At 40.4% G+C, this 15,000-nt stretch overlaps 1 protein-coding gene and 1 long non-coding RNA gene across 2 annotated transcripts in view; one reads left to right on the top strand and one right to left on the bottom strand.

Moving 5' to 3' along the window:
* Positions 1–5,216, top strand: part of LOC138017781 (zinc finger protein 862-like) — an 8,593-nt gene extending 3,377 nt beyond the window's left edge. Inside the window, exons 3-4 of the mRNA XM_068864762.1 lie at positions 4,713–4,914; positions 4,959–5,216. Coding sequence (XP_068720863.1) covers positions 4,713–4,914; positions 4,959–5,216 — 460 coding nt within the window. The remainder of the gene's footprint in view (positions 1–4,712; positions 4,915–4,958) is intronic.
* An 8,139-nt stretch (positions 5,217–13,355) lies between these two features.
* Positions 13,356–15,000, bottom strand: part of LOC138015112 (uncharacterized) — a 21,031-nt gene continuing 19,386 nt past the window's right edge. The window contains exon 4 of the long non-coding RNA XR_011125491.1: positions 13,356–13,588. This is a non-coding gene — a long non-coding RNA (uncharacterized lncRNA). The remainder of the gene's footprint in view (positions 13,589–15,000) is intronic.

Below are 15,000 nucleotides of genomic sequence, written 5' to 3'. Positions count from 1 at the left end.
AGGTGAACTCTTGAAATTTTTGAACTGGCCCCAAAATTCTTTTAAATAAGAGGTGAAAAGTGCAAGGGTGAATTCCTATAAATACTCATTCTTTGTCCGCATAGTGAACGAATGGAATACCTTACCGCAACATATAATTGAAGTAGAATGTTTTAAACTATTTACCGGGATATTAAATTTATTAATTGGAATTTAGCAATGGTTAAGTATTATAAATTTTTACTATTCTGTTTCATTTTATTGTATTGTGTTAGGAAACGTTGTAGGGTCCACCTCATGTTTTCGTTTTCATGATGAATTTATATTTATAACCCACCAATTAATTTCTTTGGGATCTCATTGGATTCCATTTTGCAGAAGCCAGTGACGGAGAAATTAAAATGCTGATTGACAATGCCGTTCCAACAAACACTAAAAAATCCACAGAGTATGCTGTGAACGTCTTTGAAAGTAAGGAAAAATTACAAATTGAGTTTTGGTTTTAGTATAAACAAACTAAAATTGGTGAGACAGCGATATTTTAACTGAGTCCATTTACACTAAGATACTACGGTATACAATTTTCGTCCAATTTTTAGCGTGAAGAAAAGAGAAGAGGTTCCAAAACACTCTTGAAAACATGGAGTCATCGGAACTGTCCAGTGCGTTGAGGCAGTTTTACGTGGAAGCAAGAAATGTGGAAGGAAAGCCATTCGTGCTGGGCTGTACCGGTTTTTGTCATGTTCCCCACATTGAAAAACTTTCTCTATTATTTGTGACAAAGAATTTGAGTCGGCTGACGAAGCATTAGATGCTACTTTGAAGGATCTCGCCCAAAAAGGCCTCATTTCTTCCACAAAGCACAAATTGCCAATTCACAAGAAGACCTTGAGGCTTTCTACTCAAACAATCATCTTGGCCTGGAACAACCGCAGAGTTTAGTGAACACGGCGTGGTTTTACACAGTTCTGTACTTTGGCAAGAGAGGCCGCGAGAATCAGCGTGAGATGAAAGCAAGTGATCTGCAGCTGAGGGTTGGTGGGTTGAAATTGTTTGTGCTGAACGAGAGAGCGACAAAAAATCATCCTGGAGGTATCAGTGATAACGAAGACGAGACCCAGTCTGTCTGTCTGGTCATCCCCGGTGCCTTGTTGCTTGTTTGGAGAAGTATTCAGCTAAAAGAGAGCAAGGGTGCGATACCTTATGGCAAAACCAAAGAATCACAATGCCGCATTGTTCTGTCAAGATGATGACATCTGGTTTTGCAGAGTTCCAATGGGAGAGCACAAGCTTGACAATCTACTCAAGGAAATGTGCAAGAAAGCTGGTCTGTCAACTATTTATACAGCTCACTGCATCCGAGCCACCTGGGTGACAGTCCTGAAAGCTGCCGGCTTGGAAAACAATCAAGTGAAGAGTGTAACAGGTCATCGAGTCGTACAATGCGCAACCAACCATTGAGCAGCAATTCGAGTCATCTGCGATCGTCAGTCGCTTCATAACGAAGCAGAACCAATCCAACTCTGTCCTTCCTGCCATTCCACTTCCTTCAGGACCTTTTCCAGTCTCGATTCAGCAGCAAAATCAACTCCATTCTCGTTCCACGTTCAATGTGAATTCCCATCCTTCCGCTGCCGATTTTTCTCACTCAACCTTTCACAGCTGTAATTTCATTTTCAATCCTCCAAAGGACACCTAAAGGTACTAAGAATTTTTGTGCAAGATTGTTAATTCATCAGCTGTGATCTTTTCGAACGATATAATTGCAAATTTTCACAGTTGCCCTCGAAGCTTCGCTTCTAAGCCAAATGTTCATTTTAAGACAATCTTTCAGCCTTGAGCATTATCCTCCGATATACCAGCTGCCGAAAGGGGTTTATTTACTAAATATCTTTTTGCATCATGAATAAACCAGTATTGTATTGTCCTAAGATTGATTTAGAGCAACTCTTTCTGAATGCCCCGCTGTTAGCACAAGCTCCTAATGCACTATCAGATCAAACTAGCCGTAGTACAATAAGTCCAGAGTTACCTAAAGTTGGTTTTGCCTTCGGGAAGTTCTCAGTGCTTTACCAAAACCTAAAATGTTATGCTTCAGAGGCTTGTAAATTTGTTTACCAAAACCTTTGAGATGCTGGAGACATTCTTAATCGACATGGTAAACACAAAGGACTTGTTGCATTGTGTCCTTATTTATCACTAAATGGTGGACCACTTGGAGGTACCTATCTCGTCATCTTGGACACAAAACCTTTCTAAGAACTTAGCAACCAACCATCCCAAGAAGGGGTGGACTTTAAACTTTAAAATGGTCGCCGAAGCAGAAGCTGTAGAAAACAACTGCGAGATCGCCGGAGAATACGGCATCAGCGAGTCGATGGTTCCGTTGCTGAAGGAAAGATAAGGCAAATCTGTTCAATGGGGAGCTTATCAGGGAGCATATCCCGAGCTCAATCAACGAACTTTGGCATGGTTTTCAGATTAAAGAATTCAAGGTAAGATTTTCCCTTTAATGCGTACGGTTTTTTTGCCTGGAAAATGCCGCTACATGAAGAGACCCACTTGCGTTTTTGTCTCAAGTTTGCTATGGTGTCATGTCACAAGCTTACTTACACGATCTGTGTCACGATGGTGCAATCTCGTTCCCAGACTCCTCGTTCCTTCGATGGGTAAAACAGGCTTGGCGCGATATTCCCGAGGAGATGGTGAGGCGTTCGTTCAAGACTTGTGGCATCTCTATAACGCACTCGACGGCACAGAAGACGACGCAGTCTTCGACGAGAATATTCCAGAACAAAAAAAAAGTGAAGACGAGGAAATCGACGACGAATTGGAGACAGACAGAGAGGAAGAAGACGAGCAATAAAATCGATCCCGATCACACAACAACACGAACAGCTCCTTTACGACCCACCAAGTAATAAAAGTCCATATTACACCAACAACAACTTCTCTTCATTTTACAAGTAATTTAGTTCGGCTTATAAGTGAATACACGTTCATTTGTTACTGTCTTAATTTGCTGAGAAAACTCTCAAAAATACTCGGCTATAAGCAGAGACCCCTTCTATGGCTTCAAATTTGCCAAAATTGAGTGAGGATTTGTGTAAAAATCGCTCGGCTTATAGCTGAATAAGTACGGGTAGCTAAAATTAAGATTAGATGATTTAAGGTCACAAAGGTGTTCATCGAGACATTACAAGTACGCAATTTAACAATATCGGAAAATTTTAAGACGCCAGGTTGAGCATAGTATGGAGTAATATGTTCATGACGCAGAACCTATGCAGTCTAACAATTTCAGACAAAGGTACTCCATAAGTGTTACCCCGAAGTATGCTTCCATAGCTAAGATAAGGATACACCATACACATGTAGCATCTTATAAATTAACTAAGGAACTGGAATCAAAAACTACGCATTTTACTTTTACTAGTACATTAATGATTTCGCTAATTTTCCCAGAAATGTAATCAATGTGGTCATGCCAAGAAAGATTGTTGTCAATCATACGTCCTACATATTTAAGCCCCATTTACACGAGCAATTTTTATGTGACAATTTTTATGTGACAAATATATTTGATAGTGTAGATGGCATAGCAAATAATTGTCAACAGTGTGAAGTTTAGTGCGCCAGTAATGATTTTGAATAACTGAGATACGCAGAATAAAGGAGAGGCTGTGTAGTCACCCACGAAATATGGCGCTTACGAACAAGCAAAAACTTGAAGCTGCTGCGATTATAGCGTTTCTTGTATTATATAAACAACAAAGAAAGAAGAAAAAGAAGCGTAGGTGTTGGGTTAAGCCCTGGAAAACTCAGCAGCGGCGAGAAGCCCAGGGTTTGGCCCAAAATTTAGTAAAAGAACTGCGAGAGACTGACCATGACGAATTCAAATTTTTTTTTCGGTGAGTACAATTTATTACGACCTTCAGATTTGAGTACAAGTGTGAATTTCTAATTTCAAACCAGTCTCCTCCCCTCACTGTTCCTTGTTGTTTACCAGCAGACCAGGAGATTGTCGAAACAAGATTGATTGCACTAGTGATCATCCAAAGCACGTGAACAAGATTTTGAAAATTCGTACTTGTACTCAATCTTTTACTGTCTCATGGTCGCTATTTTAACTTTCTTTAACAGGTTTCATGAAATAATGTTGGCGTTGGTTAAACAAGAACCAAAACTTTTACTGACGTCTTAAATAAGAACAAGCATGATTTGTAAAAGTTCTGAATCGATGTTCACGTTGTATTGTGTTAGGGTTATTTTATTATTCTGTGCATCCCTTGTTGTTGGGAGAAGAATAATACTATCAATAGAACTTCAAAAATGAGCATACTATTTTTGTTGTCCCACACGATGAAGTATTTCTTTGGGAATAAGTAACCCACCCCCATCTACCTCCTTTCTCACCACCTCATTCAGAAGTGTGATCTTTTTAAAAAGCGAATTCCAGCTTTTAAGCAGCTCATGTGCACTTAAGAGAGCTCCAGAACTCAAATACAATACACCAAGGGCCCCTCTAAGGCGTGATAGTTTAACAATTTTGTTTCATTGTAGAATGTACCCTTTCTGTCTTGGCAGTCAACAGTGTGCTACATAAAGATTGCTGTGCTGTACCTCTGATTTCCACTGCATTTTTATATGCTGCAAATAAGATAAACCCAACCTGGGCTACCTGAGATATTCTCAATTGTTATTAAATTGTCATATTTCCTTCTAATTTTTAGGATGGACTCTGTTCTCTTTGATGAGCTTTGTGAGAAGCTAACTCCTCTAATTGGAAAGAAAAACACTGTCATGAGAGATGCCATTTCAGTCCATGACCGCTTATGTGTTACCTTGAGATTTTTGGCATCAGGTTGCTCATACCAAGATCTCATGTATAGCTTTTGCATATCTGTTGCATCTATTTCAAAAATCATACCTGAGGTGTGTGAAGCCCTGTATATGTTTTGAGGGATGAATACCTACAGCCACCAAGTTCAAAACAACATTGGGAACAAATTGCAGAGGAATTTGAATCCAAATGGCAGTTTCCACATGCAGTTGGAGCCATAGATGGAAAACATATTAACATGCGTGCTCCCCCAAACTCAGGCTCTGAGTACTTCAACTACAAAAAGCAATTCAGTATTGTTCTCGTAGCTATAGCTGATGCCAATGCTAAGTTTATTTCGTTCGATCTCGGCTCACCAGGAAGCCAGTCTGATCGGGGAATTTCCACTACATAAGCCGTACCCTAACTGACACTGAGAGAAGGTATTCCCAGATAGAGTGAGAAGCCTTAGCTGCAGAATTCGCTACATCCCGACTGCAAATGTACCTCATAGGAGGTACTGTAATTTACGGGCGATTACCCGCGCAGTAGATTACCCGCATCGGCCATTTCTTGCAATAACAAGAAAAACACTTCAACAGATTACCCGCACCCAAAAACAAAAGAAACTTGTGAACTTACAAAGTTATCTGCACGAGCGATAACTTTGAGCTTATACGCAAAAGTTAAACTCTGACGGCCACATTTAACACCGGGTAGTTTGACTCAAAATTGTTTGTGGCTACACTTTCCGTAAAGATTGAAGCATGTATTTTTCATTCAGTCAATTACCTCTTTATAACGTTTTAAATCAAATAAAAACTTGATCCGTTGTTTTTGTTAACAAAATATCCTTTAGCGTGAAATTGGTAAGTTTTCACACCTATTGTTTTTTATCTTCCATTGAATGATACCGCTTGTAAAATCCGTTTTAAAAAAAATCGATATCTCAGGATCTACTGACTCTAAGAAATCGCTTGAAACTGGAAAATACTCTCTACCTCAAGGCAGTGCTTGCTAGGAATATTTTACTGATGCGCTGAATGCTCTGGTGTTTCAAAATTTTGTCCGTGAATGTTTGTTTACACGCATGCCGACAATTACCTCTTATGCGTGTTAATTATGTGGCGGCAGCAGCACCATGAAATGGACATGTCAGCATCAGTTTTTGTGTGTGGATTACTTTAAAGCCTGCCTGAGTTTATAACTCCATTTGGTGAAAATGTTTTTATTTTCAACTAAACAAAGAAAGAAGCTGTGAAATTAGCAAAGCAAGAAAGTAATATCACACGCGTGATAAACGATTATGATTGCCAATGATATGATATGTTGATATGTTTTCAATTTGCATTGGTTTTCATCCAGAGCATTTAAGTCTATAAGGCAATTATAACGGGATAAATAAGGCAATATACAGTTTTAAGGAACAGTTTCATTAATGACTTTTATATTTTTTCCCTACTTACAGTTTTAAAACAGTACTATACTGGAAGATTTAAAAATTATCACATTACCCACACCTTCCTATAACCTGCACCAAGAACTGTTTGCTGAAAAATTAACACATTACCCGCGGGTAATCGCTCAGAAATTACGATAAACATTTCTAGCTTGCGACAGATCATAAACCATTGCTAACCCTTTTCAACAACCCACAAGCAAAACTCCCTCCGCAGATGGAAAGAATTGCGATGAAAATGCAGAATATGGATTATCCACATCCCTGGTAAAGCAAACGACACCGCCTACATGTCCCGACACCCACTCCCCGAAGTGAAGAAGATGGGACACAACAAACACATCCGAGCAGTAGTCATGCAAATGGTTCACGCTTAAGGCAATTGCCAAGGAAACCATGGATGTCGCCGAATTACAGCACCTGAAACATGCAATGCACACTTGGGACGAGAAAGACCCACTACTGAAACCATATACAGAGGTGCAAGCAGAGTTATACCTAGCGGAAAACGTTGTATTACACCTGGACAAGATCAGCCCACTAGCAAACCTGAGAAAGAAGATTATCAGAATCGCGCACAAACAAGGACACCAAGGTCTCTCTCAAACCAAGGAAATGATCCGACACAAGTACTGGTGGCCAAGCATGAACCTACAAATTGAACACTTCATGAAGAGACGCTTCAAGTGCGAAATCACCACAGAGACAAAACACACCAAACCACCCAAGATGACTACCCTTCCAGTAAGACCAGGGACAACGGTAGAAGCAGACTTCCGTGGACCGTCTCCCAATGGACAGTACACCCTGGTAGTAACAGACCAATAATCATCATTCGAAGCAACAAGAAAGAACTTAAAGAAAATTCTCTCAACCCATGGAGTCCCAGAAAGCTTACAGACTAACAATGTCCCACCATTCAACTCACATGCATTTGCAGAGTTCACAAAATAACCAGGATTCCAACACAAATGCATCACACCAGTCCACTCCAAAGTACAAGAACAAATAGAGGGATTTAACAAGATGATAAAAAAGACAACGACCATTGCCAGACAAGAACACATAGATCCCCAAGAAGTCATCTAGGATATGCTACAGACATATCGCAGCACACCCCACCCTGCTACGGATATGACACCATATCAACTATTGATGAACCGGGACGTGAGGACACCATTACATCATTTTTCCACTGAGACCAACTGCAAGGATGAGCAAGTTCAAGAACGGGACTGCACCTTCAAGCAGAAATGCAAAGACTACCACGCTAAACAGAATAACACGAAAGTCCATACTCTCAGAGTGTGCAAAGCAATCATGGTCAAATGCGAAAACAAGCGAAAAGCCCAAACACCCTACACAAGTTAAAGGATCCCAGATCAGCCCAACAAGAATCAAAGATGAGAGAATCATCTGCAGAGATGCTTCGAAGTTCGAACTTTTGCAAACGGGCACAAGTATGGGGAATCATCATTTCAAGGAACTCAACTGAAAGGGGAGGGATGTCGTAATCGGACCTTAGTGATTGACATGTTGATTATGCAAATTGTAAGTGTAACTTTTGTAGTGTTTAGCTTAAGAGACATTTGGTGTTTGACGAATCTGTTTATATCTCAGCCATCACTACATTTGGCGACAAGGACAGTGATATGTGGAATACCAAAGTTGTTACCAGTTAAAATTTGCACGGTTATTTCGTCCAAACTATCGGAATGTCAGTGCCTGGAGAGCAAGCGAGCAGCTCGGCCACATCAACGACTCCCACTGATCCTGGCGGAGTGACCATGAAACAAGTCTTAGACATCCACGGCCTACCTCACTTCGACCCAAAGGGAGAGCCAAATTCACTTTCTATTCGATGGAAACGTGTCTTTAACCTTTATATGGCCTCAAAAGGAGTAACCAATGAAGGTCAGAAAATAGCATTGCTGTTACATTTGGGAGGTATGGAATTACAAGAGATTTACTCTACTTTAGTACCTGAGGATAACGAAACTACATTTAACGATTGCTTAGCAGCTCTGGATAACTATTTCACGCCAAAAGTCAACATCCCATTTGAGCGACATGTATTTCGCCAGATCCAACTGACAGAGGGAGAAACCATGGATCAGTTTGTTTGCCGACTACATCAGAAAGCCACATCTTGTGATATTGCTAATGTGGATGAAGCCATCCCAGACCAGATCATTGAAAAATGTAAAGATTCAAGACTCCGTCGAAAATTTCTTGAAAAAGCAAGTGATGCAACCTTGACTGTGCTACAGGAAACTGCACAAGTCCATGAGGCAGTCAACACTCAAATGCAGTCCATGGGAGGTCTTGAGTGAGTTAACAGAATCAGTCGAAAAGATCATCAAAGGAAAGAAAAGGAGAGGGCAGGAAAGAAATTTGGAAAAGAAAAGAAGGTGTTGAAAGAAAGGAAATGCACCCATTGTGGCAGAACTGGTCATTCTGAACGAGACAGGAGTTGTCCAGCACTCGGAAAAGCCTGTAACAAGTGTGGTTTCATGGGTCATTTTGCCGATCTTAAGTGGAAAAGAAACTTCCAGGTGAAAAACAGCGTTGAGATGGTGCTAATTAAATTTCAGAGGAGCCAGAAGAAGATTATTATGCTTTTGTTGTGAAATGTGGCGGTGACTTGAGTGGAGTTGCTGATTTGTACATTGGGGTGTGCACCTTAAGAAAGTCCTTATTGACTCAGGAGCAACACACAATATTGTGGATCGTGATACGTGGGAAAGTTTAAAACAGGAAGGTGTGAAATGCAGATCCCAAAGGTGCGAAAGGAAGCTGTTTTCACATGGCCAAAGTGAACCCATTGAAGTAGTTGGAACATTTGAGAGCGAAATTTACTGTGAGGCATCTGGAGAGAGGTGTGTAGCCAAGTTTACCATTGTGGAAAGTCATGGCAGAGATTTGCTTGGAAGGGATACAGCAGAGAAATTGAACGTGCTAAGAGTTGGCCCTCCTAGCTCACCCCCAAGCATACTCTATCACAAGTGAAGGGACATCTGTGGACATTGCTAAGAACTTTCCTGATGTTTTCACGGGAGTCCACAAATTGAAAGATTACCAGCTAAAATTACATGTGAACAAAGATGCAAAACCTGTTGGACAACCTGTCAGAAGATTACCATTTGGTCTAAGAGAGGAAGTTGACAAGAAATTAGATGAAGTACTAAAGGAAGACATAATCGAAGAAGTACCCAGCGGCCTACAGAATGGGTTTCACCTCTTGTACTTGTCCTGAAACCAGATGGGGACATTTGCATCTGTGTCGATATGAGAAGAGCAGATGAAGCAATTGAAAGGGAGAGGCACCCTATTCCTACCATCGAGGAAGTCCTGCACGATTTAAATGGGTCTACTGTTTTCAGTAAGTTGGACTTGAAATGGGGCTTCCATCAAGTAGAGCTTGATGCAGATGGCTGCAAAGGAGTTAAAAATATTGCTGACACTTTAATCATCCACGGATGTGGAATCCAGGAACATGATGAGAATCTGCTAGCTGTCCTGCACCGTCTCAGAGAGTGTGGATTGACTTTGAATGCAAAGAAGTGCCAGTTCAGACTTCCAAAATTAACATTCTTTGGACATGACTTGAGCAAACAAACGTGAGCAAACAAGGAATTTCACCAAGTGAAGAGAAGGTGTCTGCACTTCAAAATGCCAAGCCACCACAGAATACCGCAGAAGTCAGATCGTTTTTAGGGCTAGTACAATACTGCACCAAGCTCCTGCCAGATTATGCCCAGGTCGCCGAACAGCTCAGAATCCTTACAAAAAGGGATCAACATTTCATGAGGGGACACGCCTAAGAGAAATCCTTCCAGAAGTTGAAAGATCTGCTAACCCAAGCAGATACACTTGCCTACTTCAAGAATAAATGCAGCATGCAAATTGTAGCCAACGTAGGTCCCACAGGTAGAGGAGCTGTTCTCACTCAGCTACAAGATGGCATGTGGAGGGTGATCTCCTATGCATCGCAAAATCTTACCGACGTGGAAAGGCGCTATTCCCAGACAGAAAAGGAAGGTCTTGCATTGGTATCGGCTTGCGAGAGGTACAAGCTGTATGTTTATGGTCGAGAATTGGAGCTGGAGACCGATCATAAACCTCTGAAGCACATGCATAACACGTCCTCTAAGCTGTCTGCATGAATAGAACGATGGGTCCTTCCCTTGCAGGGATACAATTTCAAAGTGATTTATCATCCTGGTAAGACCAACATCCCTGACGCCCTTTCAAGGCTAAATTTTATGGATCAGAAAGATGCCAGTGGCAAGGAAGCTGACTTTGTTAGAGTTATTGTACAAGAAAGTACGCCAATGGCTATGACTGCAAGAGAAGTTGGAAGAGAATCAGAAAAAGATCCTGAAATGCGTAGTGTTAGATACTACATACAAAGTGGTGACTGGTCTCGATGCAAAATGCCTCATTACCTGAGTGTGAAGAATGAACTTTGTACAATAAGAAAGTTAGTCATGCACGGAACAAGGATCGTCATCCCTCAGAGCCTCAGAAGTGAAGTACTGCGTTTAGCACAAAACGGGCATCAAGGTATTATGAAGATGAAAACACAGTTGAGAACGAACGTTTGGTTTCCCAAAATAGACCTTGATGCGGAGAAAGTTTGCAGACGCTGCCCGGGATGCCAAGTAGTGGGAAAATTTTGTCCACCTGAACCAATGCAGCGTGTAGAACCACTGTCCGGACCATGCCATTATGTAGCCATCGATGCCTTAAGTCCATTTCCTTCTGGAGAAAACCTACTTGTAGTAGTGGATTACTACAGCCGTTTCTTTGAAGTAGAACAACCCCCCGCAGCGCACAACCTCCTCTCAAAAGATGATTGAAGTGCTAACACCCATATTTACACGGTATGGCTACCCATCAAGTCTTAAGTCGGAAAATGCTCCTCAATTTGTGTCCGAAGAATTTGAAGCTTTTGTAACTGAACATGGGATCGAACATTGCAAATCCACACCTCTCTGGCCCCAAGCAAATGGGGAAGTAGAGCACCAGAATCGAACGTTGTTGAAGTCACTCAAAATAGCTGAAGCAGAAGGAAAAAAGTGGAAAGAAGAATTGAACAAATTCCTGTTAGCATACAGAACAACCCCCCACAGCAGTACAGGAGTAACCCCCGGCATTTCTTATGTTTGGAAGAGAACTTAAAACCAAGTTACCAGAACTACGACCCAAGAAGAGTGTTCTGTATGAAAGCATTAGAGATCGCTACTGGAATCAGAAGCTTGCAGGCAAACGGTGACACGCCCTTGATAACTCTATCACTCCTGGAGATAAAGTCCTTATCAAGAACAGCAAGTTAACTCCCAACTTTGAGACAAAGCCTTACACTGTTCAGACAAAGAGCGACAAGAACTAACCTTGAAATCAGCCGAAGGTGCAGTACATTGGAGAAACAGTTCATTTGTTAAACCTTATAAAGGCCCAGAGGAGCCGGAGAACTCTGTGGGAGCTGAAACCCCAGCAAGTCCAGTGATCTCACCCCTGCCTATAGGTACCTCAGAAACCTCAGAAAGCACAGAGCCACGGAGAAGGCCAAACGGAACTATGCGGATGCCAGCTAAGTTTAAGGACTTTGTTCTGGAAAAGTGAATAGTTTTAAAAAGGCTGTTGAAGAAAAACAAAACGTTTTGAGATTGTTCAGATTGATTATGAATCTCGGGACAATATACTGTGTTAAGCATTTTGAACATTTTATTGTTTATCATACGCTGAGTTCTGTTTTCACAAAGGAAGGGAACGTAGTGTTTAGCTTGAGACATTTGGTGATTATTACTACATAATGTACAGAAGTGGAGAAGCATGGCGTGTTTGTGAATTAAAGTGTGTTATACTCAAGTTTGAGGAATCTGTTTATATCTCGGCCATCACTACAACTTGAGCAACGTGATTTTGTGAAAGTATTCCTTCGATCAGATTTTTAAAATAAACAGTGAATCTAAAAAGACGTGTCGTGTGAATCTCTACAATACAGATGCAAGAACTGTCTGAAATATCAGGTCCAAGTCATTGCCTGTCACTGTGAGCAATGTATCATCAGCAAAGAGTCTAATAGAAAATATATTAGTAGCTTTGATGATGTCATTGCATAAATCAAAAAGAGATAAGGTCCACAAAGCCCTGAGGAATGCCAAAATTTATAAAAGCAGTTCTGAAAGATGGCCATTCACAAAAACCCTTTGTTTTCTCTTTTGAAGATAACATCAAAACCACAGATTTTCAACTTCTTCTATTCTGTCAAGGGCAAGCTTAGAAAGTAAAATTGAATGATTGACAATCGAAGGGCTTACTCAAGTCTAAAAATAAAGTTAGTGCATAAAGAATATTATCAATGGCTATAGCAATTTCATTTACGAGACAACAGTCAGTTGAAGTTCTACCTTAGGTACATGTATAATAAGGTCTTCCATAGCAAAATATAACACAAGTTGGTTGAGAATACATTTTTTTAAATATTTTACTTTGAGCAAGACTTTCTTATTCCAAGACTTTCAGACCACTGTAGGAACTTTCACTTGGTTCCTTGAAGGATTGTTCGAATGCAAGTGCCAGTGGCATGAAAGTTAAACAATTGAAAATTGATACTGGACCAATCTTTGAGTCAAGCAGTGGCTGCACATTTGCAAAATGCTCCATCATAAGTCAGCCAGACTCTGCTTTGGAATTGACAGAACGTGACCAAGATCAAAAGTTCATAAAGAGTTAAATTGTGCCATCTCAAAGGAAAATGAGTTGCAAGTACGCTACATGTATATTAAATAAAAGATGGAAGATGGATGAAAACAATCTTTCCATCAAGTTGACTGAGAGAAGTTGGACGAGATCAATAAACTCTCCAGCAACGATCTGCAAAACCATTTTGTATGTAACCTAAACCAGGGAGAATCCGGGCCCATATACATGTATTTGCCAGATATATTAACCCTTTCACTCCTGTGGGGTTCCCCATTGACGAGTAAAATCGTTTGGTGTTAGAGTAAAATCTATAAGTCTCAGTGGCCCTTACAGGAGTGAAAGGGTTAACAAGTACCAAAAACCAAATAGGCCTACCTGCACCAGGAGAAGCTGGTAATTGTGCACTGGAAAAGGCCACTGGCAAAGAAAAACTAGGCACTAGGCATTGCCAAAGGTATAGCAGCAGGCAAGTTTAAAGCATGCACTGTTCATTGAGGAATCCTGAGTCATTGATGATGGAAGCAGTTAATTATTCCAGAGATAAACCCGGGGCCAGGATGAACCAAGCACAATATTACTGATCCTACTGAAGACAACTTGATGCGGAAAGCTGTGGACTGACAGGAGAAAGATCAGAGTTTAAGTTTTATGGATATCATGCCATGCGATGGCCATGGCAAAATAAGGGACAGGGACAGGTACATACATACATACATACATACATACATACATACATACATACATACATACATACATACATACATACATACATACATACATATACATACATACATACATACATACATACATACATACATACATACATACATACATACATACATACATACATACATACATACATACATACATACATACATACATACATACATACATACATACATACATACATACATACATACATACATACATACATACATACATACATACATACATACATACATACATACATACATACATACATACATACATACATACATACATACATACATACATACATACATACATACATACATACATACATACATACATACATACATACATACATACATACATACATACATACATACATACATACATACATACATACATACATACATACATACATACATACATACATACATACATACATACATACATACATACATACATACATACATACATACATACATACATACATACATACATACATACATACATACATACATACATACATACATACATACTTAATTGACCACTCCCCATAGGGGCTTTTCAGGGCTAACAAAACACAATCACGACTGAACAGAACATTCAACAACAACTGTTAAGAATCCCAACTGGCAGGAGGCAAAACAGTTGGCTATTTATGAGTGCAACTGAGAAGTTGAACCAGGGACTACCAGGAACAAATTCAACCAGTGGTCAGAACGGGTCTTGAACCTGGGATGCCGGAGCTCAAGGCAAGCGCCCTAACCACTGGGCTGCACTGCCACACAAGTAACATTTCAGAAGGTATTCACTACAAACCCTTCAGTAATGCTAAACTTAGACCTTATTAGACCTAAAAATGATGTTCCAGAGGTTAGCCAATTTTAAGGTTTTGGGTTGCTTTATTATGGGTAAACCAATGACCCATAATGAGTGACCTGTACTTCAGCCCCACCACAAAAGAAGCGCTGAAACTGTTATGAATTGTGCGTTTCAGGGGCATCCCTAAAGGAAATGAACATGACGTACATGTAGCACTTTCCTTCTGGAGGAAATCAGCATAAGAGCAAGTGAAGAACCAGGTTTTCCAGAGACCAAAAAGAAGAAAGCAAGCAAAAAAGCAACACAAACCAAAGAAGATTGCAATGCCCTTGCAAATCTCTCTGAAGTTCCCCCCAGATATCCCAGGCACAAAAACACTGCAATGGCTTAGTTTTAACTTTGCGTAAATTATATTTAGCCTCATTAAACACCCTAGTACAACATTTATAAACCTCAGGAACAGCCACATCAAGATTTTACACACATCAGAACTTTTATC

Source organism: Montipora capricornis, chromosome 9 (assembly GCF_036669925.1).
Source record: "Montipora capricornis isolate CH-2021 chromosome 9, ASM3666992v2, whole genome shotgun sequence".
Taxonomy (NCBI): Eukaryota; Metazoa; Cnidaria; class Anthozoa; order Scleractinia; family Acroporidae; genus Montipora; species Montipora capricornis.
This window is presented reverse-complemented; position numbering and strand designations above follow the sequence as displayed.